This window comes from Giraffa tippelskirchi, chromosome 1 (assembly GCF_054371585.1).
Source record: "Giraffa tippelskirchi isolate mGirTip1 chromosome 1, T2T-mGirTip1v1.2.pri, whole genome shotgun sequence".
NCBI classification, from domain to species: domain Eukaryota; kingdom Metazoa; phylum Chordata; class Mammalia; order Artiodactyla; family Giraffidae; genus Giraffa; species Giraffa tippelskirchi.
Window position 1 is genome coordinate 225796167 of NC_137275.1, and position 22294 is coordinate 225818460.

At 51.1% G+C, this 22294-nt stretch overlaps 1 protein-coding gene across 1 annotated transcript in view; it reads left to right on the top strand.

Moving 5' to 3' along the window:
• Window positions 1–22294, top strand: part of MYT1L (myelin transcription factor 1 like) — a 176859-nt gene that overhangs the window by 49132 nt on the left and 105433 nt on the right. Inside the window, exon 7 of the mRNA XM_081576196.1 lies at window positions 21385–21728. Within this exon, the coding sequence (XP_081432322.1) occupies window positions 21385–21728 (344 nt within the window). The remainder of the gene's footprint in view (window positions 1–21384; window positions 21729–22294) is intronic.

Below are 22294 nucleotides of genomic sequence, written 5' to 3' on the forward strand. Positions count from 1 at the left end.
GATGAAGGATTATATATGTAAATTCTTTTTAAAAAATCTTGTTTTTAAAACCTGTGTGGTTTATGTTTACGATGGAGAAAAGCAAGTTAGCCAACTGTAAGTGAATTTTTTCCCCCGAATCATCTCATGGGTTCATGCCTGCTAAGTGGCTTCAGTCGTGTCCGACTCTTTGCAACCCTATGGACTATAGCCCACCAGGCTCCTCTGTCCATGGGGATTTTCCAGGCAAGAATACTGGAGTGGATTGCCATGTTCTCCATTAGAACTTCCTGACCCAGGGATCGAACCCGGGTCTCCGACATCTCCTGTATTGGCAGGCGAGTTCTTTACCACTAGCTCCACCTGGGGAGACCAATCATCTCATGATTAATCAATAGTTAAACATGATCATATTGCTACTAGAAGGAATGATTAAATTTGGCTAAAAAGTTTTAATTAGATGTCAGCTAGTTTTAATTAGGTGTCATAACCACACTTTTACAGGAAAAATCATGAATTTCCCAAAGAATTGACTCAAGCCTTTGTATTTCTACCCACGGTGCACCCCATGATTGTGGACCAATGGGTCCTGTGGGATGTTAGCTGTGTGTACATCCCCCCCACGCCGACACCGGGGTCCTCTTCCTGCTTAGAAAACGGTGCTTAGGCTGAGGCTGGGCCAACTGAAGACAGCCAGGCTCCACCCTCCTCTGAGACGTGATGCTGATGAGAGCACAGAACGCCCTGAATTGCACAGGAGCGAAGTAGATGAAATTTTAGAGAATATTCACAGAAGCAGCCAAACTGGAAAATTTTAAAACAAAAATAATTTTGATTTATAAATTTAAAATAGCATTATTTTTACTATGAGTCATAATGCATACAATTACTGGAATTTCCACCATTTTACTAGTGAATAGTAAATAGTGAATCCGAAGGCATATTGGGGGTCCCAGAACACAGACACTGGGCTCAGTCTCCCCTTTGCCGCTAATGACCCGGGGGCTTCGGGTGAATTATTTAACGTGTGTATGTGCTTAGTCACTCAGTCCGACTCTTTGTAACCCATGAACTGTAGCCTGCCAGGCTCCTCTGTCTGTAGGATTTTCCAGGCAAGAATCCTGGAGTGGGTTGTCCCTGGGAGGTGGCCGTGGCCCTGGGAGGTGGTCACGGCCCTGGGCCGTGGTCTTGCCACTTCAGTGGGGATTTGGTTTCCTGTGGAGCTGCTGAGATGGGTATCTTTTTACCTGGGTAAGGAAGACAGAGCTGTGGGTTCATAAGAGACCGGAAATAGAGGGCAGAGGAGGAGCAGCTACTGGGTGATACTTGTGAAGTTCATCAATGGTCTGAATTCACGAGGGATTCATGATTTACGGTCCTGGTTAAAAAAAGAAGGGACGGGAGTTAAACTTCTAATATTATTTCATTGGATGTTCTGCCTTATCCAAAAGCTATATCCTTGAACTACAGATAATCGACTTAGGCTATTTGTTCGTGTTAATCGTTCACCGTTTGAGCTACCTGATAAGCATAACACGGCTGCACATAAGGGTGAATCAGAGGGAGAATTTAGGGAAAACATAAGGGAAATGAAAACGGTTTTACCAGAGACTTAGCAGCAGCAGCAGCAGCAGTAGGGCACGTCAGGGGGTTGGACGCAGTGTCCCGCTTTGTGCTGAGTCGCCGATCGGTCAGGGTGAAGGAGAGGAAGAGCAGTGACGGGGCCTCCGTACCCGATGCAGACCCCACACCCGCTCCTCCTCCGGGCCACCCTCCTGGACCCGAGGCCCGTCTCTGGATCCCTGCACACTGACCGCAGGGATCCCAGCTCAGTCAATATTTTCATGCCCTGATGCATGTGGTCATCGTCCCTGGTGACTCAGACAGTAAACAATCTGCCTGCGATGCAGGAGACTGGTTTCTATCTCTAGGTCGGGAAGATCCCCTGGAGAAGGAAATGGCAACCCACTCCAATATTCTTGCCAGGAGAATTCCATGGACAGAGGAGCCTGGTGGGCTACAGGGGGTTGTAAAGAGTCAGACACGACTGAGTGACTAACACTTTCACATGCACATGAGCAGGGACAAAACCAGCAGGCTTATCTTCCAAAACGTTGTCAGTGTCCAGACACATGACTCTGACTCTTCTAGGCTCTATATTATTAGCACATAATTATGGCAAAATCATCATGGAATCCGTAATCAAGGCCAGAAGTAATTCTTGTTCATGAACCAAAGTGCGGTCTCAGTCTCTGTCCACAGCAAATCCCATCTCTTCCTTTCCATTCACATCTTACATCTCTTACACACCTGACTCCGTACATGCCACAGCCCTGAGTACACACGGCTTTTCTAAAATGGTATTTATGTGAGAGATGCTAAAGTTTGCATCTCAAATGTGGGGGCCAATCCCAGAGCTGCCTTTGCAGGTGCAAAACTAACCCTCCACCATCTAAGTGAGTTCCCAGAGTCTGGTTCTTAGACACCCAGATTCAGGGAGAGAGGCATTCTGGATCCCTGCTCTCCTCCTGGGACCACCTCGTTCCTGCTGTGCAGGCAGACAGGTGACCTGTAAGCATCTAAAACAGCCATGGGTGAAAAGAGAGCATTTCTGGGCCTACAGCCCGGGTGGCAGGATGAAAATGAAAGATATGGAGGAGGAGCCCATGAACCTGGAGTTGAGGAAGTTGCTGGGCTCTGGGATGGTTGGCTGGGAGACGGCCAGCAGGCGAGGGGTGAAGGACGCAGAGCCAGCCCAAGACTGGGCCCTGAGCCTCAAGGACCCACCAAGAGCAGGGAGAGCTGCCTCGTGCGAGGTCCCGGCTGACCGAACGTCTCGGGGACAGGGGTCTCTGCGTGTCCTGCGTTGTGTGCGTGCTCAGTCTCATCCCACTCTTTGACAACCCCGTGGACTGTAGCCCCCCAGGCTCCCCTGTCCATGGGATGCTCCAGGCAAGAGTGCTGAAGCGGGTTGCCATTTCCTACTCCAGGGGATCTTCTAAACCCAGGGATAGAACCCATGTCTCTTGTGTCTCCTGCATTGGCAGGCAGATTCTTTATCAGTAGCACCACCTGGGAAGCCTGAAGACGGGTGTCTTATGGATGGAGACAGGGGGTCAAGAGGCCCCAGCTCACTCTATCTGTAATTGTTTTAATTTGGTTCAAGTACCTGAAAAAGAGATTGTTTAATAATCCAGAGAATTACATGACCTGTTACTAGGATAGCCAGAATGTGGGACGTGAAAACTTTCCTGCCAAAATTTACTCTTGAAAATTTGACTGAGATTGAACATTCTAATGCCTTATAATCACAATTTTCTGTCCCCAAGTTGATATAAAATGCTTGTGTTAAAGATACAGTGCAACTTGATGTTACAAAGGGGTGAATAAATAGATACTAAATTCACTGTCAAAGTCAGGGCTAGTTTATTGTTCTACTGCTGCTATTGTAAGTATTTGTTAGTTGCTCAGTCATGCCTGACTCTTAGCAACCCCATGGACTGAAGCCCCCCAGGCTCCTCTGTCCTTGGGATTCTCCAGGCAAGCATACTGCAGTGGGTTGCCATGTCCTTCTCCAGGGGATCTTCCTGACCCAGAGATTGAATCCGAGTCTCCTGCATTGCAGGCAGATTCTTTACCATCTGAGGCACCAGAGAAGCCTTATTGTCCTAAAGTCTTTATAAAATTTCCTAGTGAAAATTAGAGATGGGAATAATATTTCTTAATATCTATCACAGAGTGGGCCTTCCCTGGTGATCCAGTGGTTAAGAGGTCACCTTCCAGGGCAGGGGCTGAGGGTTCAGTCTCGCGTCGGGATCACTCTAGGTTCCCATGTGCCTCCCAACCAAAAAACCAGAACATAAAGCAGAAGCAATATTGTGATAAATTCAATAAAGACTTTAAAAATGGTCCACATCAAAAAGACATCTGAGAAAATCTATCACAGATTAATAAACATTAAGCAATGTAGAGGAATTTGAAATTTTAGCCTTCCTTTTAGCAGTTATATACATCCTGGACCATTGAAGGTAACTGGCTTTACTTACTTCTTTCTGAACAGCGATTTTTGTTATGAGTCTCCAACGAAGGGGAGTGTGTGTGGGCGCGGGGGAGTTCCTAATGTGGATTTGTTCTTCACATCATCTGGTTTGTGAACCCTCTGAATTCACTTCTGACGTTTAATGGCTTTCATTCGCGTCTGCCCCTCACAGCTGTTTTGTTGAGGTTGTTGCTTGTTGAGCACGGGGTCCTGGTGAGATAGTGGACCTGAGATCCAGCTGCAGAGTCTGCAGAAGCCAGTTGGTGGCCTTGGTATTATATTTAAATCCTTCCCAATTTATCCTGAAACTTTAAAATTAAAAGCTCCAGACAGTAGATTTCTTTCCTATTAGAAAATTATTGGATTCTCTCTGGCTTGCGGTACATGTTCCCCCTTCAGATTTTTTCCATCTCATGTACCTTTGCGCCCACCAGTGTGACTGCCACGGCGCAGCCGCGGGTGAATAATTGCCTGTCTTCACGGGAGCCTGTTCTGGAGCTGGAGCGGAGGGCTGCTTCCTGATGCACGCTCGCCTCATTTGGAGGCTGCCGGCAGCCTGGGGGCTGTATTATTCATGGCTTGACAGAGAACTCTCACTAAAAGCCTTGGAACAGAGCCAGGCACCAGGAGAGACAGTGGAGCATGGCAGCGTGCAGCTGAGAGGAGCCTGGATAATCAAAAAAGAGAGGAAGAGACAGAGGAAGAAAGAGAAATAGGGACCCTATACCTCCTGTTTACTGGTTTCACATGGATAGAATTTTCATTTGCATTAAAATTAAAAAACCCTAAAAATAATTGCATTTTTTTCTAACCACCCTTGAAAGTTTAACACAATTTTCCACATTTAATTGCGAAGCTGATTTTAATTAGCAGGGCCCCACATGTGAAAAACGAAGATCCGCTTGGGTGCATGGCAACACTGCAGTGTCTGTTTATGCTCTAATTAATGCATGGCTGCCGTGCAGCAGGGCGCACACCGGGCGGGGACGAAGAATGCCATGCATGCAGCCACCCAGCCAGGAGCCAGGGCATCCACAGCTCCTTCATTCTTTATAAGACATCACTGGGCATCACCCATCCCTGAACTTTACAACGTGCTTGTCCTTCCTACTGTCACTAATATTATAAATCAGAAGCTATGGTGCACGTATTTTCCCGTTAATTTGATAGCTTACATGCACGGTTGCAGAGAAGCAAAAAGGTGGAGTTCTAGGTACTGGTCTGTAGGAAGTGAAGATTCGGAGCAATTGGGTTTCCCAGACCCGCCGTTGCTCGATGCCTTGTTATAAATTGTCTGCGTGCAAACACAAACTTCAGGACTGCGATGGCAGATCACCTTTATTGTCACAGTAAATCCTCTATTAAAAAAAAAAAAAAAAGCTTCCTGGCCATCATCCCAAGAAAGCAATGTGTACGCTGCTCATCTCCAGCAGCTCTGCCCGAGTGGTCACCTCGCTGGCCCTGGCCACGTTTGTCACATATTTCAGAAGACAGTGTGACTGATTCAGTGTGTTTAAAACTGTAAATAAAACAGGTGATGCATTTCAGGGCAGATGTTTGACACTGGATAAAGTTAAATATACTTTTAAAATAACTGCATTCAAAGAGAAGGGATATAGGTATTCTCAGGCAAGGGCTTAGAGAATCGCTCACCTTTACAATCTGTATTGGTTAAGAGGAAACAAAGGAATTATCATCTTGCCTGATTTCTTGACTGGTGATTGCAAACGTATGACCATGGCTTTGAAGCAGCTCAGAGCATACAGCAGACGTGGGTGTTGGTGGGGCTCTGGTCAGGGATGACCGGCTCCCTCCACCGTCTGCGCTGGGCTGCGGCGGGTAACCAGACAACACGTTTCAGAGCTGGTGTGTGGACGGGGTCTTGGCTGAGGCTGGGGCTGGGGGCTGCCGACCCTGTTGCGGGATCACGAACCAGGAGCCCCGCGTCCCTGCTGACTGCTGGGTCCTCGGCCCCGAGCTGGTCCCTAGAAGCTATCTAGTTTTTGTTTTTAATTTTTCCAAGTTATAGATAAGGGTGTGATAAACATCTTTGCAGATAGTTTTGTGGCTTCTGGCCCCTTCCTTGGGGTAGACTGTCATAAGGAGGAGCGCAGCAGCTTGAAGGGTGTGAGGACAGGAAGGGTTTCAGGCGTTTGTTTCTGGCAAGACAGGGCCCGGCTGTGTTCCCAGGAGCGGGGAGAAGGTGTCCTTGTTGCCTTCAGCAAATAATATGAGATAATTGTTTTTACAGCACTTCCTTCTTAGTCAGAAAGAATTTTTTTTGTAAAAGGGTAAGTTTTTAGAAGATTGGTAATTTTTTAAACAATGCTATTGCTAGAAAATTCTGGGGAAAGGCATGTTTTGAAAGGTAAGCCATGCTTTCCTCCTCTTAAATGAGTGCCCTCTTGTGAGCTGGACTCCAGCATCCTCCCACCCCCAAGACTGAGCCTCGGCTGAGACCCTCCGGAGCTCAGGGAGGAACAGATTCCGGGCGATGCTCTGGGCCAGGTGGAAGGTGAGAGGCTCTCGTCCTCTGTCCCAGCCACCTGCCCACCCCCCACCTCGCATTCCAAGCCTGGGGGCAGAGGCCTCACCAGACCCACAGCCAAGGGGGTCAGGGAGGGTGGGAGCCCCTGAGGGGGACGCTGTGCCTGAACATTGTAGACAAGTGTCTTTACATTTCAAATGATAAAAATGCAGGCCTGCAAGGACAGCAGAGGTGAGCATCAGGGCCCAGCACCTTCACTGTCCAGGGCTCCTCTAGCCCAGGTGGGGCTCCTCTGGCCCAGGTGGGGCTCCAAGAGCGTCAGAGTCTCTCTGGCCCCTCGGCCGCTGGTGTCAGGAGCCCTACCTGACCGCATGGGTGCTGGGAGCCGGGAGCAGTGAGCGGACACTTCTGCGGCCGTGCAGAGGCCCTCGGGCCACCCAAGGGCTGCATCTGACACGGCCCTGCCCTTGGTGACCATCCCTAAACACACACGCCGATGGCACAAAAAGCAAACGGAAGCTAACCAGTCACTACACAGCACCGAGGTGGGGGCGTGTAGAAGACGCCCCGAGACCAGGAAGGAGCGAGCAATTGCTCGGGCTGAATTTCAAACTGTCTGGAGACTCACCCTGTTGCTTATTTCAGAAATGACAGCTTAGTTAAGGAATTGCACAGAGGCAGGTGTGCAGGGCCACCTCTGTGGCCAGGTTGAATATGACCCATCACCATATTGGCTGCATCAAAGCCGCTCTGTTGGTCTAATTGCTGAGTGTTCACAGCACACACAGTCGTCAAGCAGAAGGGATATTTCGGGACAAAGGGACACCCGCCCTTTGACGTAAGGTATGTTACTCGTGACAGTGATACACACATGCGTCCACACGTGCAGGGTGCACAGGAGCGTGTGCCAGAGAGTCAGGAGGAGGGGTCCTGGGAGAACCCTGGACACATAGACGCTCACAGGAGCCCGCAGCGCAGGGGCCCCAATGCGCTGAGCAGGGGACAGGGCCCGAGACAAGCGTCTCCCTTCCTTCCCGCCACTTACAAACGCCACAGGCACGAGACACCGTGAGGGTCCTTCTCGAGCAAACTGAAGCCAAGGCCCCCTCAGCCACGCCCCTTTCAGCCTGGAATCCGTGGTGACTCACAGGGAACCACGTGCGGAACCACCGCAAGCTCCCAACGTGCCCAAGGTCGAACGCCTCTGTTTATGGCGTCTCTTTCCAATTTCTGAAGACCTGATGAGTCAGCAGTGCGGCAGGATTCCTATGGAGCAGAAGGCGGGGGACGAGCCCCTCCGGGTGGACGGTCCCGCGGGGACCCTGCAGCACGGCCACCCCCTCGGGGCGGGCAGAGTCGGCTGGCTGACCCCGGGTCCCGCGGCCCAGCCCCATGTGCAAACTCATTCCAGGTGCCGCCGAGGGAACCCCAGCCCCTCTGCACGGCTTGTCTTCAGGCTCAACTCCACCTGCTGCGGGAGTAGGACCCTCTGCAGGGGCACCCCATGTCCCTTTAGGAAAACCAAACCCCCGTGGACCATGGGCCTTCAGGAGGTGCCCTCCTGGAGGTGGCATGCCTGCCGAGCGGGACCTGAGCCAGAACTTGGGGAACCCACCCCCAGCAAGGCTGGGCCCCGTGTCACCATCCGGCTCCTGAGACCAAGCAGGGGGAGGCTGGGGCCGGGGGCTGGCCGCCTATTCCCTCTCTGGACCAGCCTTCGGGTCAGAGTCCTTGACCCCAGAGGGAGGAGGGGGCCCGGGGTGGCCCGGGCAGGTGGCCACCCCCGAAGGGGCTGCTGTCAGCTCCAGGCTACGCCGCAGGGCGCATGACCCCAGGCGAGCCGCGTGTGTCCTGAAGGGCCCTGTCTCTGGCCTTTTGGTTTCCGTCTGTGGTTGTTGCTTTTCCACAGAATGGCCACGTGGCACCTTTGAGCCATCGTCCTTCAAACGCTGAGAAGCTCACACCCCCAAAGGGGCCCACGCTCTCTACACCAATCCTTATTCATTTCTTTCCAGTATCTGACGGCTTTTAATTGATGAGAATCACCTATTTTTTAAAAAATATGAGGAACCAGATGCCAATAGGCACCATGAAAGGAAACAGCACAGAATCCTAGAATGAGGAGCCTTAGCAATAAGGCTGACACCCCCCAAGACCCCTCCCCACAGAAGCCTTCCACGGACGGGGGCGCCCCAGGGAGCAGAGGCCTCACAACTCTTGGGTTCCAGAAAACGCCCTTGGAGACCCCGGGGGATGGACTGGCCTCTTCCCGCTGCAGACAAGGAGCTGAGACACCCCAAGGTCACGCAGTTAGCAGGAGGCCTCACGTCCAGCCCTTCTGGTCCAGAGCCGCGTGGAGGACCTCTGCACCTGCGGGACTGAGACGTGTCTTCCCACTCGATGCCGGGGAGGTGGGCGCTTGCTGAGAAAACAGAGAAGAGAAGGCAAGTCTTCGCCTGCGTGGTGTCCGTGAACATGGAGACGGATACAAGGACAGCATCCTCTGCACCCGTCGGCGGCTGGGGGTCTGACTCCCAATCAGGGAGGTGCTCCTGGGGCCGGTCAGGCATGGCTGCGTGCCCTCCCAGGCCCCTCACGGACCTTCTGCAGGATGCAAATGGGGAAAAACCGCAGCTCTTATGCCCGAGCGGGGCAAGCCCCTCCACGGGCTGTCAGACCAGCTCACAGGCCTGCGGGGCGCGAGGTGCGGGGAGGCAGGTTAGAGCCTTCTCCCCAGGACAAGTGAGCTGTGTCCTCCTTGACACCAAAGGAGGCAGTGGGGGCCACACTGAAGGATCCGTGTGCTGGGCCACGCAGCCTCTGAGCAACCAGAGAAGCAAGCGCGCTCGTCTAGAGTCGGTGTCAGAGTCAGGGAGAGGAGCAGACCACACATACACACGCTCGCACGCGTGCAAACTCAGGCCTCACAGAGAAAGGGAGCAGCGCGACTGCTCTGGCCTGTGGGACCCCTGCCCACACCACCCGCTTCTGCCACGTCCTTTCTGACGAGAGGGTCACAGCCTCTGTCAGAGCCAGGCTCGGCGTGTGCCCCGAGGGCACCCCCGTCATCCAAGTTCAGAATGAGGGTTGTGGAACTGGGAACAGCGGAGACCTGGTCCTTGAGGCTGGAACCCTGTGGCCAGGGCCAGCCCGGCAGGGGCGCTGGGCCCCGGTCACATCTGCATGTGGGGCATGTCTGAGAGCTGGGCGGCAAACACAGTCAAGGAACCTGTTCTCACAGCAGGACCTCACATTTCTAATGGCTGTTAGAAACGTAAAAGACTGCAGTAAAAATAGCTGTGAGCAGCTGAGCTGTCCGGAGAAGGCAATGGCAGCCCACTCCAGTACTCTTGCCTGGAAAATCCCATGGATGGAGGAGCCTGGTAGGCTGCAGTCCATGGGGTCTCTAAGAGTCGGACACGACTGAGCGACTTCACTTTCACTTTTCCCTTTCATGCACTGGAGAAGGCAATGGCAACCCACTCCAGTATTCTTGCCTGGAGAATCCCAGGGATGGCGGAGCCTGGTGGGCTGCCGTCTATGGGGTCGCACAGAGTCGGACACGACTAAAGCGACTTAGCAGCAGCAGCAGCAGCTGAGCTGTCATCCAAACCCTGGGTGGGAAGCCACGCAGACAGGATTTGGTTATAAGTTGTGTATGTGTCTGTGGGTGTGGGTGTTATTCACTCCGTTGTGTCCAACTCTTTGCAGCTCCACGGGCTGCAGCCCACTGGGCTCCTCTGTCCATGGGATTCTCCAGGCAAGAATACTGGAGTGGGTAGCCATTCCCTTCTCCAGGGAATCTTCCTGACCCAGAGATTGAACCCAGGTCTCCTGCACTGCAGGCAGATTCTCTACCATCTGAGACACCAGGGAAGTCCCTTTAAGTTGATGCTTCCAAGAAAAAAAAAGTGCAGACTCAAAAGCTTTTAACTATCCATTGACAAAAAAAATTAAAACAAGGCCATTTCGTGGAGAAAACTTACTGAATCCTCTTGATGATGACCAGATTTTAAGGCTCATTATTTGTAGCCTGATGCCCATTAAACTACAGTCAGGCTTGTAGCTCCCTGAGCGCAGGTGATCGCATCCAATCGCAGACCACAGGACAGCTTTGAACATCTATGTGGAGTAGGAGCTTGCATTTCTCTTGCAGTAAATGATTAGAAAATGCATACTTAAGAAGCTTCGTAATTTCTGTAAGAGACAGATTTTGCCTGGAGTGAGTTTATGCATGTGTATATTCTGCATGTTTGTACAGATGTTATGTGTATGTACAGCTCGTTATATTTCTATCAGGTATTTACATATGATCCCAAGAATGGTCATATTTATCTGAGCTCAGAATGTTCACATGCATATCCTCCATCCCAAGCTGAACATGTAAACAGCTCCATCCTTCAACTACCAGAATATTCACTATTCCACAATTGAACAATTTCTTACCAGCCCTAGAAAGACAAAGTACTCTGTCCTGAGCACCTCAAGGAGAACTCTAGTATATATTTAAGGGAGAGTAAGAAATCGTTTGCTTTTCATTTGCATATATTTGCTTATATACTTGTCCCTGGGGCAAAGACGAAACTGGCAAAATCATGAATTCTTATATAGCTTGATTCTTGGTTCTTCCTGTCAGTCTTTTTTATAAGTGGAGTACAGCTATTTATAATCCTCTTTTAATTTCTGCTATACAGCCAAGTGATTCAGTTATGTGTTTTTTCTTTTTCATATTTCTTTCCACTATAGGTTATTACATTGAAAGTAGTTCCCTGTTCTATACCATAGGTTGTTACCTGTTTGTATACAGTATTGTGTGTATTGTTGCTCTCCCTCACCTTTCCCCTTGGGTAACCAGAAGTTTGTTTCCTATACCTGTGAATCTTTCTGTTTTGGAAATAAGTTCATGTGTATCTTTTTTTTAGATTCCACATATAAGTGATATCATATGACTTTTGTCTTTGTCTGCCTGACTTATTTTATTTAGTATGATCATCTCTAGTTGCATCCAAGTTGCCAAAAATGGCATTATTTCATTCGTTCATTTTTATGGCTGAGTAATACTCCATGGTGTATATGTACCACATCTTCTTTGTCCATTCATTTACAGACGGAACATCACAGACAGAGCCTCCTGAATTCTAGACTGACCTAGAAGGACTTTAAGGAGAAAGCAGGTTGGGACGATCTTGAAGGGTCCGGAAGAAGGAAGGAGAGGAGGACGGAGGGGCCGGGGGAGGACGGAGGGCAGGGGGAGGAGCCGCGAGCAGTGGGCGTGTGCTGTGCTGCGCTCACACCAAGGCTGCTCTAGTCGGGTTCTCTGGGCTTTGGAAGAACAGAGACACACGGGCTAATTCAGGTGAAAGGAACAAGACGGGGAGGATACTGTAAGAATTTCAAGAATTTTTTAAAATACAAGAAACAGTCTCAGCAGCCAGATAACCTCATCTCCTGGAACAGGGTTTGGGAAAGGGGGGCCAGTCCCTGGGTGTCTCCACCCACCAGGCTGCTGCCTTTCCCTGGGGAAGTGTTCTTTTTGAGTCAAAATAAATTACATAGTGATTATGTTTTATTTGAATCTTTAAACTGCCATTCAAGGCAATAAATATTTAATAACAGGCTACATCATTTAAAATTATATAAAAAAGTAAAGCAAATCTCTGCCTTCCAGAAACAGATTTTTTTTATTCTCTAAAGCAATAGGGTCAAGTAAACATTTTGAAAAATTATTCGCTGAATGTCTTACAATTCCTAGAACATTTGTGTCACATTTAACCTAAAATATATACACTTTTCAAATCAGTCTGGCTCTGTTTACAATGGTATACAGAGAATAAAAGAAAAAAGTTAAGGAAGTATGTCAATATGTAGTCAAAATTGAATTGGTTTTATTAATATATATGTTGTTGGAAAGATATCAGAAAGACATCTGGTATGCTAGCCATTTAACTGAATTCAGTTAATTAAATTACTTCTGAGTTATTCTTAAATGCCATTATATATTCTAAGGACATGTAGGAATAACCCTTTAAAAATTCAGTGGTGAAAAGGAATGTCAGCTGTACATAAGACAACAAGTTCAGTTCAGTTCAGTCGCTCAGTCGTGTCCGACTCTTTGCGACCCCATGAACTGCAGCACGCCAGGCCTCCCTGTCCATCACCAACTCCTGGAGTCCACCCAAACCCATGTCCATCTAGTCGATGATGCCATCCAACCATCTCATCCTCTGTCATCCCCTTCTCCTCCTGCCCTCAATCTTTCCCAGCATCAGGGTCTTTTCAAATGAGTCAGCTCTTCACATGAGGTGGCCAAAGTATTTGAGTTTCAGCTTCAACATCAGTCCTCCAATGAACACCCAGGACTGATCTCCTTTAGGATGGACTGGTTGGATCTCCTTGCAGTCCAAGGGACTCTCAAGAGTCTTCTCCAACACCACAGTTCAAAAGCATCAATTCTTCGGTGCTCAGCTTTCTTCACAGTCCAACTCTCACATCCATACATGACCGCTGGAAAAATCATAGCCTTGACTAGACGGACCTTTGTTGACAAAGTAATGTCTCTGCTTTGTAATATGCTGTCTAGGTTGGTCATAACCTTCCTTCCAAGGAGTAAGCATCTTTTAATTTCATGGCTGCAATCACCATCTGCAGTGATTTTGGAGCCCAGAAAAATAAAGTCAGCCACGGTTTCCACTGTTTGCCCATCTATCTGCCATGAAGTGATGGGACCGGATGCCATGATCTTAGTTTTCTGAATGTTGAGCTTTAAGCCAACTTTTTCACTCTCCTCTTTCACTTTCATCAAGGGGCTCTTTAGTTCTTCTTCACTTTCTGCCATAAGACAACAAGAGGAAGGAGAAAATAATAAAATGAGAGCCCCTCCCACACAATCAGAAGGGATTTTTTATATTTATCATTTGCTGCCAAAAGCCTGAAATAGGAATTACTGTGCCCATCTTACAGATGGAAAAATTGAGGCTGGTAGGGATTAAATTAGCTACCCAAAGTTGAATAGCTGTGTAATCTTGAGCAAGTTACTTAAGCACACGTTCTCAGCAGACTCACTTTTGTGTTAACGCAGTTCCAATGCTGCTCACAGACTCTCCACATGCATGATGACCTGGACCCTCGCTGTCTGTGTAGACATGGCCCATCCTTCCAGGCCACATTCAAAACCCACCTCCCAGTACAACACCTGTCCTGCACTGGTCACTCTTCTCCCGCTCTGGTGGCCTCCCAGAGGCCTCTGAGCACCATCCGGAGCTTCAGGTTTCTCCATGGCCACCCCTCCAGCAGACCGGGACCCCTGGGGACTAGTGCAGACATCCTCGGAGCCCTAGGCACTTGACGATTCTCTGTCCTCTGCGTCTCCTTCTGCTGCCCCTCCCCTCCCTCTCCTCAGATACCCTGTTCCTGGAGGTCTGCCTAAGCTCTCTTCTCTCTCCACCCTCCCATGGCAGCCAGCTCTACCCCACTGAACAGTGAGCACACAAACCTAGGATGCCAGCCAGCCCTCCCTCCTGAGTCTAGCCCTCCCTCCTGAGTCCAGTCCTCCCTCCAGAGTCCAGTCCCTCCCTCCTGAGTCCAGTCCTCTCCTGAGTCTACTCCTCCCTCCTGAGTCCAGTCCTCTTCTGAGTCCAGTCCCTCCCTCCTGAGTCCACTCCTCCCTCCAGAGTCCAGTCCTCTCCTGAGTCCAGTCCTCCCTCCAGAGTCCAGTCCTCTCCTGAGTCCAGTCCTCCCTCCAGAGTCCAGTCCTCTCCTGAGTCCAGTCCTCCCTCCTGAGTCCAGTCCTCTCCTGAGTCCAGTCCTCCCTCCTAAGTCCAGTCCTCTCCTGAGTCCAGTCCTCCCTCCAGAGTCCAGTCCCTCCCTCCTGAGTCCAGTCCTCTCCTGAGTCCACTCCTCCCTCCTGAGTCCATCCTCCCTCCTGAGTCCAGTCCTCTCCTGAGTCCAGTCCTCCCTCCTGAGTCCAGTCCTCTCCTGAGTCCACTCCTCCCTCCTGGGTCCAGTCCTCTCCTGAGTCCAGTCCTCCCTCCAGAGTCCAGTCCCTCCCTCCTGAGTCCAGTCCTCTCCTGAGTCCAGTCCTCTCCTGAGTCCACTCCTCCCTCCTGAGTCCATCCTCCCTCCTGAGTCCAGTCCTCTCCTGAGTCCAGTCCTCCCTCCTGAGTCCAGTCCTCTCCTGAGTCCAGTCCTCCCTCCAGAGTCCAGTCCTCTCCTGAGTCCAGTCCTCCCTCCAGAGTCCAGTCCCTCCCTCCTGAGTCCAGTCCTCCCTCCAGAGTCCAGTCCTCTCCTGAGTCCACTCCTCCCTCCTGAGTCCATCCTCCCTCCTGAGTCCAGTCCTCTCCTGAGTCCAGTCCTCCCTCCTGAGTCCAGTCCTCTCCTGAGTCCAGTCCTCCCTCCTGAGTCCAGTCCTCTCCTGAGTCCACTCCTCCCTCCTGAGTCCAGTCCTCTCCTGAGTCCAGTCCTCCCTCCAGAGTCCAGTCCCTCCCTCCTGAGTCCAGTCACTCCCTCCCGAGTCCAGCCCCTTCCCCAACCACAGCCTTAGGAAGGGGTTTTCAGTGAACCCACCGCTCTCGTGAATTCGTCCCCGTGCCCCCAGGAAACCGCTGAGTAGCCGTGATGGGCGCCTCTGCCCCCAGGGCTGTCTCCATGCTGCTGAGCGGCTGCTCAGCCCTGTTTCTCTGTCTCTGTGTCTCTTCCCCCTCCGTATGGGGCCCTGTGTGAAGCTGTCTGACCTCCATCCTCTCCAGGAGGGTAGCTCTCTCTGCTCCTGTCCTGAGAGATGAGGGACGTCTGCGCTGCTCAAAACATCTCCCGCACAAATGAATCATTCAGCCTATTTATTCAGCACCACCTGTGGGGAGCCCACTTAGCGCGTGAAGACGTCAGAGAAGCAGAAACGTCACCGTGTGAATGAGGTCTCGCCACACCCCAGTAAGAGAGGCGGGCGTGTGTCTGCCTTTGGAGACCAGAAAACCAAGACATGGGGAACCGTGCCTGGGCGGGGGGTCAAATACCTTGTCTGGGGTTACTCAGCCTTGAGGTTTTCAGCATATATCCCAGAATATCTGTCCCTCAAAACAGAATTAAAAGAGCACCCATCTCCCTGGGTCACTGCAGGGTTTACTGGATCCATATGTGTAAAGATTTTAGGGATTTTAGGAAACCAGGCACAGAATAAGTGTTCTGTGAGTGCAGCTGGCATTAGCTGACACTAGAACCCCATGCTCCAGAATCATGTTTACACAGGATTTTCATTATTCCAAAATAATTATTCATCCTTGACACACTGAGGCTCTGCAAGCAACACAAGAGAAATATCCACCGTCAGAGAAGAGACCACAAAGAACCCTCGTGGGCACGGGACTGCCCTTGGCCTTTCTGTGCTCACGAGCATTGCCCTCGGCGGGGGCTCCAGAGCACAGACCAGCTCAGCCTAGACCTTGGGTCTCTGTCGGCAGCTGTGATGGGTGAGCTGGCCCAGGGCACACCCGCACGTGTGTCCTTCAGCGTCTGAGCCCCTGTCCCCATTTGTATGAAAACTGGAGAAGTGAAAATGTCAAGTGAAATACCATTAAAAACAACATGGAAAGCAGCCTCGAGAGCATGTAGTACCCCATATTTTATATGTGTGTGTTCACGGCAAGGTCTTGTGGCAAGTAACCAATTGTCTAGAATAACCTTACACAAAAGACTAAATGTGGTTTAAATCAAGTTAACATCAAAAGGACTGCAAACCCTACAACGACTGCAGGAAGTATGAGGTGCCCAGATGCACAGAGTAGCCGAGAACATCAAAGCCTGGGGGCCCCAGAGGCTCAGGCTGCAGCCCCCCGTCCATGACTTCCAGTAACTTGCGGAGGTTGAAGCATGCGCTATCATGACCCTCAGTCATCACACCTACTGCCACTTCGAAGTTTGCACCATGGGGAAGACACATAGAAGGCATTTGCAGTACCTTCGGGTGCTGTGTGTGCTGCAGACTGAGGGGGGTGCAGGGGGCATCTGGAGCAGCCCTGGGGACGCTGCAGACAGTGCCCAGGCCTCAGCTCGCCTCTCGGCTCAGAGGTGGGCAGAGCCTGACAACCTGACCGCTGCCTCCTGCTGAAGCATCTCAGCTCCATCAGAGCGGCTGAGTCTGCTTCTGCTGTGATTATCTGCTTTGTTCCCATGAGCAGCGGGGCTGGAAGGCTGGGCTTTCCTGCTGTTGGGTTCTCAGGGCACTGAGCTGCCCCCCGAAGGTCAGCCCCCTCCACTCAACCCCCCATCAGTGCCCAGGTCCTTCCCACAGAGCTCTCACTCAGCAGACATTTACCCAGAACCTACTGTGTCCAAGATGGCATAGCCACAAGCCACCCGTGGCTCCTGGACTCTTGAAATATGACGAGTGCATCTGAGCAGTTCATTTCAAAGTCTCCTTTAATTTTATTCAACGGCTACGTGTGACTAGTGGCTACTGTATTAGACACTGCAGCTCTAAAAATAGAACAGCCTGTTAACCTCAGGCCGTTGTGTCAGTCCTGCAAAGGAGAAAGACAGTGTGTCAGCCCATAATCATGCTAGGATGTGGTAAGTGCTTTCACTACTAATAAGTGGGGAAAACCGTGATTTGTTCATTCGACGACGTTCCTCGACTAACGCTCACACCCGAGGTTCCCTCAGCAGCTGTGGGAAAGGCAGCCGATGCCTGGTGGAGGCTGACAGCAATGCTAAAAAGCAGGATTGAGGGGCGCGATGCTGACATGAATGCCAAGCCCTCAGAGGAGCCCGGACCTTCCCGCGGGTGGTGAGGGCCAGCCCTGGTGCTGGCCGCATTCGTGCCTGGGGCTTCCTTGTGGCACCAGATTGTGACTTTCCCCTTAGACTCTTCTGCCTGCTCTGTCCTGCTGGAGCATTCCAGGGCCACGAGGGATGTTGTTTTTCAGAAAGACCCATATGTATCGGTGGACGTGAGCCCAGATGAGTCTGGAGGAGGCAGCAGCTGGGAGGCAGGCTGGCTTCTCCAGCTCTTGGACCACAGCCGCCGCAGGTGGGAGAGAAGCAGACACCACAGTTCCCCAGCTGGGTGCGTCCTGTCCTGCCCCCACCCAACAGACACGGGGTCCACATGCGGGCGTAGGAGGCTCCACATTCCTCTGTGTGTGTCCCAGGGTTGCCTCCCAAGGATTCACTTTGAAATATTTCAGACCACTGGGTATCCTGGATCAGAAGATGTCTGCTGATCACAGAGGGGTCTTCATCCCGGCCCATGCAGCCACAGCATCTGGGCTTCCCTGGTGGTTCAGATAGTAAAGACTGCCTGCAATGCAGAAAATGCAGGCTCCATCTCTGGGTTGGGAAGACCGCCTGGAGAAGGAAATGGCAACCCTCTCCAGTATTCTTGCCTGTAGAATCCCATGGACAGAGGAGTCTGGCGGGCTACAGTCCATGGGGTCACAAAGAGTTGGACACAACTGAGCAACTAACACTTTCACTTAATCCAGGAGTTGTTTGACACAAGTAAAGTGCAATATGGCCTGGGGGCTTGGTTGTCATGTCTAAAATTGATACCAGGAACTCGCAGTCCGATTTTGTTTATAGGTGGAGTGCAATTTTATTTATAGTTTACATTAGTAGCTATAAAGAAAAAAAAAACTTGAACATCAAACCATGTTAAGTTGGCAGAAGACACTGGAAGCTTGAGGCCAACTAATTCCAGAAAGTTGGAAAAAATGAATCCAGATGGTTTACAAAATGCAGGAGAAGGAAATAAAGCCAATCCAGGTAAAAAGAGAAGGCAGTCTCCATTCCTCAGCTCTGAACTTTACAACCCCACCATCTCAGGTCTGAGCATCTGGGGGTTTGGGGACACGACGGGGGCAGAACCTGCAAGAAGTCCACTGTTCTGCTGGGTTCACACCAGCGTGCTGGGTTCACACCGGCATGCTGGGTTCACACCGGGTGTGCTGGGTTCACACTGGCAAGCTGGGTTCACACCATCGTGCTGGGTTCACACCAGCATGCTGGTTTCACACCATCATGCTGGGTTCACACCATCGTGCTGTGTTCACACCAGCGTGTTGGGTTCACACTGGCAAGCTGGGTTCACACCATCGTGCTGGGTTCACACCGGCATGCTGGTTTCACACCATCATGCTGAGTTCACACCATCATGCTGGGTTCACACTGGCGTGCTGGGTTCACACCATCATGCTGGGTTCACACTGGCGTGCTGGGTTCACACCACTGGCAGACCTTCTCATTGCCCAGTGGAGGTGGGCCATTCTGAGTAAAGTCAAAGTTAGCTGATTTCCCATCATTTGCCTGCATCTAAATGAACCTGAGGGTGACAGCAGGTCAGCTGTCTGTTCCAGTGAACACCTGGTGTGCAGATCGCTTTGATGCAGAGCAGACACACTGAAAGGTTGTTGCTGAACCATGAAAGACACCGGTGATTCTTGGCCTCCGGAGGAGAAGGATTCAATCTGGGGCCAGAGATGAAGTTTGATCACTCAGAGCTTTTGTGTAATAAAGTTTTATTAAAGTATAAAGGAGATAGAGAAAGCTTCTGACACAGACATCAGAAGGGGGCAGAGAGATCAAGTCTCGTCTCTGGCCCCAGATTGAATTCTTCTCCCCCAGAGGCCAAGAATCCCAGAATCTTTCGTGGTTCAGCAACAACCTTTCAACACTCAACAACTTGTTGATGGACAGAGACAAGAGAGAGGCAATTTGGGAAGGTAACAATAGTCCTCGTGAGCTACAAGTCCACCAACAGATCCCGGAAGGACAAGACTACTTATTGCTACACTCGCTGACTTGTTCAGATAAACAGAGTGAATACATCAACAAGTCCACTGAAATCCAGGACTGCATCTGGAGCAGATGGGTTGGAATGGAAGTTGGACCTAACCGGTTGTCAGGGATGGAAGCCAGGAGGATGTGGTCATTCATGCAATGGAATGTTTGTACCAGATTATCAACCCAGCTTCTCCCCAAATCCACGTAAATGTTCCCATAAGAGAAATCTCAAATATCTGTTTATTTCCTATTAGAAACACTCTCTAGACCAACATGTATTTCCTTCACCTTTTCTGATTATAATAAAGACTATCCTGGGGTTGATTATCGTATTTTTAAGAGATGAGAACAGTCAAAAGGCAGAAGGCCCACCACACTAGGCTCATGTGGAGGCTCTGCTGCCTTCCCCTCCCCCATCTCGTCCCTCCCGCCCACCGTGTTCTCCCCACTGAGCCTGCATCACTTTCCCACGTGCAGCCGTGGTTGCGTCACTGATTGCATGAGAGAACTCAGTAGCTCCTGTTTGCTGCACTCAACCCCGAGTCCCTGAGCAGCCCACAGGCTGGTCCGACCCCACCCAGCTCTCAGGTCCCCATGCTCACTCCCGGGTGTCTGTGTATTACCCTCCAGGCCCGTCTCTGGGGCCTCTTCCCGGGGACGCCCCAGCTCCCTCGACTCGTCGCCCCTCTTCTTATGACGTGGTCCCTCTCTATGCTTCCATCACATGTCTGTCACTCTGTGTTCACTCAACAACTACTTGATAAGCGCCCCTGACCCCCGGGGTGCTGGGTGCACCGTGGTTAACAGTGACCAGAGGTTCTAAGGCAGAATTACTGCCAGGGCTGAGTCCTGTTCCAAAAGTGACCTGAAAGGTGGATCTTCACCCTAGACCTCTGCGTCTTGTGCCCAGCACAGGCTAGCACAGAGCAGGTTGGCACAACAATGATGCACTGGGTGGGTTGTGACTGAATGAATTCCTGGGTCCAAAAGTAAGCTGATCATGATCTGCGGGAATCCCCTGCCACAGTGTTCAGCTATTAGTCGGGGTCACACACCTCATTTTAGACACATGGACCATCACCCACAGCAATTTTCCCTGTATGTCTTTCCCCTCATTCCTTGCAGTACACACACACACAGACATACTCACACACATAGACACACACACAAACACACACACATATAGGGTTTCCAGGAAGAAAAGGACTGTATTTAGCACTTTGGAGAATTGTTCTTTTTCAAGGAAAGGTCATGAACGCCTACCCTAAGGGTCTTACCCAAGTTTGGGCAGTTTCAGCGTGATCAGTGCCGGATCCTCGATACATTAAGTTCTTCTGCAGTGCCGGGGTGGGGCTGACAACTTCTGTAGACTTTGAAACTTGTTTCCACTGATAGATGTTTGCAGTCCATATTCTCAGAGTGGTCATTCTGTCTACAGATACAGTGTTGTCTTGAGAATATTCAAATCCAAATATATCCAGAGCTTTTTCACAACATTTATATTTTAATATTTCACAAAAATTTATATGTATTAATGCAGTGTGCAGAGCTAATTCTTATTTCTAAATGCATGGGCTTCCCTGGTGGCTCAGCTGGTAAAGAATCCGCCTGCAATGTGGGAGACCTGGGTTGGGAAGATCCTCTGGAGAAGGGATAGTCTAACCACTCCAGTATTATGGCCTGGAGAATTCCATGGACTACAGTCCATGGGGTTGCAAAGAGTCGGACACACCTGAGCGACTTTCACTTTCTAAATGTGTGTTACACTCGGGTGCACTCGGGCGTATTTGGTGAGACGATTGGTAAACTCTTGTTGTCAGTTATGTGGTGATGCACACGTGCTTCGTAATGTCCTTGGGGACGCTGCGAGGGTCCCTGGGCGATCACGGGAACGGTGCTGACAGGGACTGAGAGAGGAGACCTTCGCCCGCTGGGAGTCTGTGGGCCGCTGCTCCGTGCACAGGTGCTGGCACACGTGTGACAGCCCGTGTGCACACACCCTCTCTGCCCTTGTGCTGAACCTCAGCCTCTCCAGCCACGACTCCCAATGCCCCGACGCTCAGCGACAGTAACTCAGGCTTTCTCTCTCTCTCTCTCTCAACAGCGTGTATGGTTGTCCCTTGGCTAAAAAAAGAAAAACACAAGACAAACAGCCCCAAGAGCCTGCCCCCAAGCGGAAACCGTTCGCGGTGAAGGCGGACAGCTCGTCGGTGGACGAGTGTTACGACAGCGACGGCTCGGAGGACGCGGACGAGAAGGAGGAGGACGAGGACGAGGAGGACGAGTCGGACGAGGACGAGGAGCAGCGGGAGGACGAGGAGGAGGACGAGGACGGGGACCGCGAGGACGAGGAGGACGAGGAGGACGAGGACGAGGAGGACCGCGAGGACGAGGAGGAGGACGACGAGGACGACGAGGAGGACGACGAGGAGGACGAGGAGGACAGCGGTAATCCCCCGGGGGGCACGGCGGTCCGCGCGGCTCTCACCCTCTGTTTAGAGAGTTTCTGTCGAGCATCCGTTAGACCTTAGGTGCCGTTTCACTCAAGTCGTTATTCAGATTGATTGTCCCCGAATTTGCTGAAACGTCTGCGGTGTGCACGTTTGTTTATCTTGGCCGCTTTCATCCAGAAAGTTCAGTCTGCATTTTCCCAGGCGCTTCCCCCCGAGAGGTCACATCCTGAGCCACTCCGGGGGGCGGTGGGGTGGAGATGGCCCAGCCCGCAGGCCTCCCCGGGACCTGGAAGCTCGGTGCGGCCCCTGCACACGAGCTGGTGAAGTAGGTCTAGTCCTTCAGCTGCCAAGGCTTTGTGTGAGTGACCATCGGGTAGGGGTCCAGGAGGAACGTGACTCGGTGAAGTGACGGATTAACCCGTCGTCTGCTTCCGCGTGGGAGAACCATGTTTCTAATCCGGTGAGACGGACAGGTCAAAAGCCCACTGTGCCGGCTGCTGGCACCTTTGGAGCAATAAATGTCAGATGGCTTTGCTTTTACATCCAGCTTTCTGTTAGTGT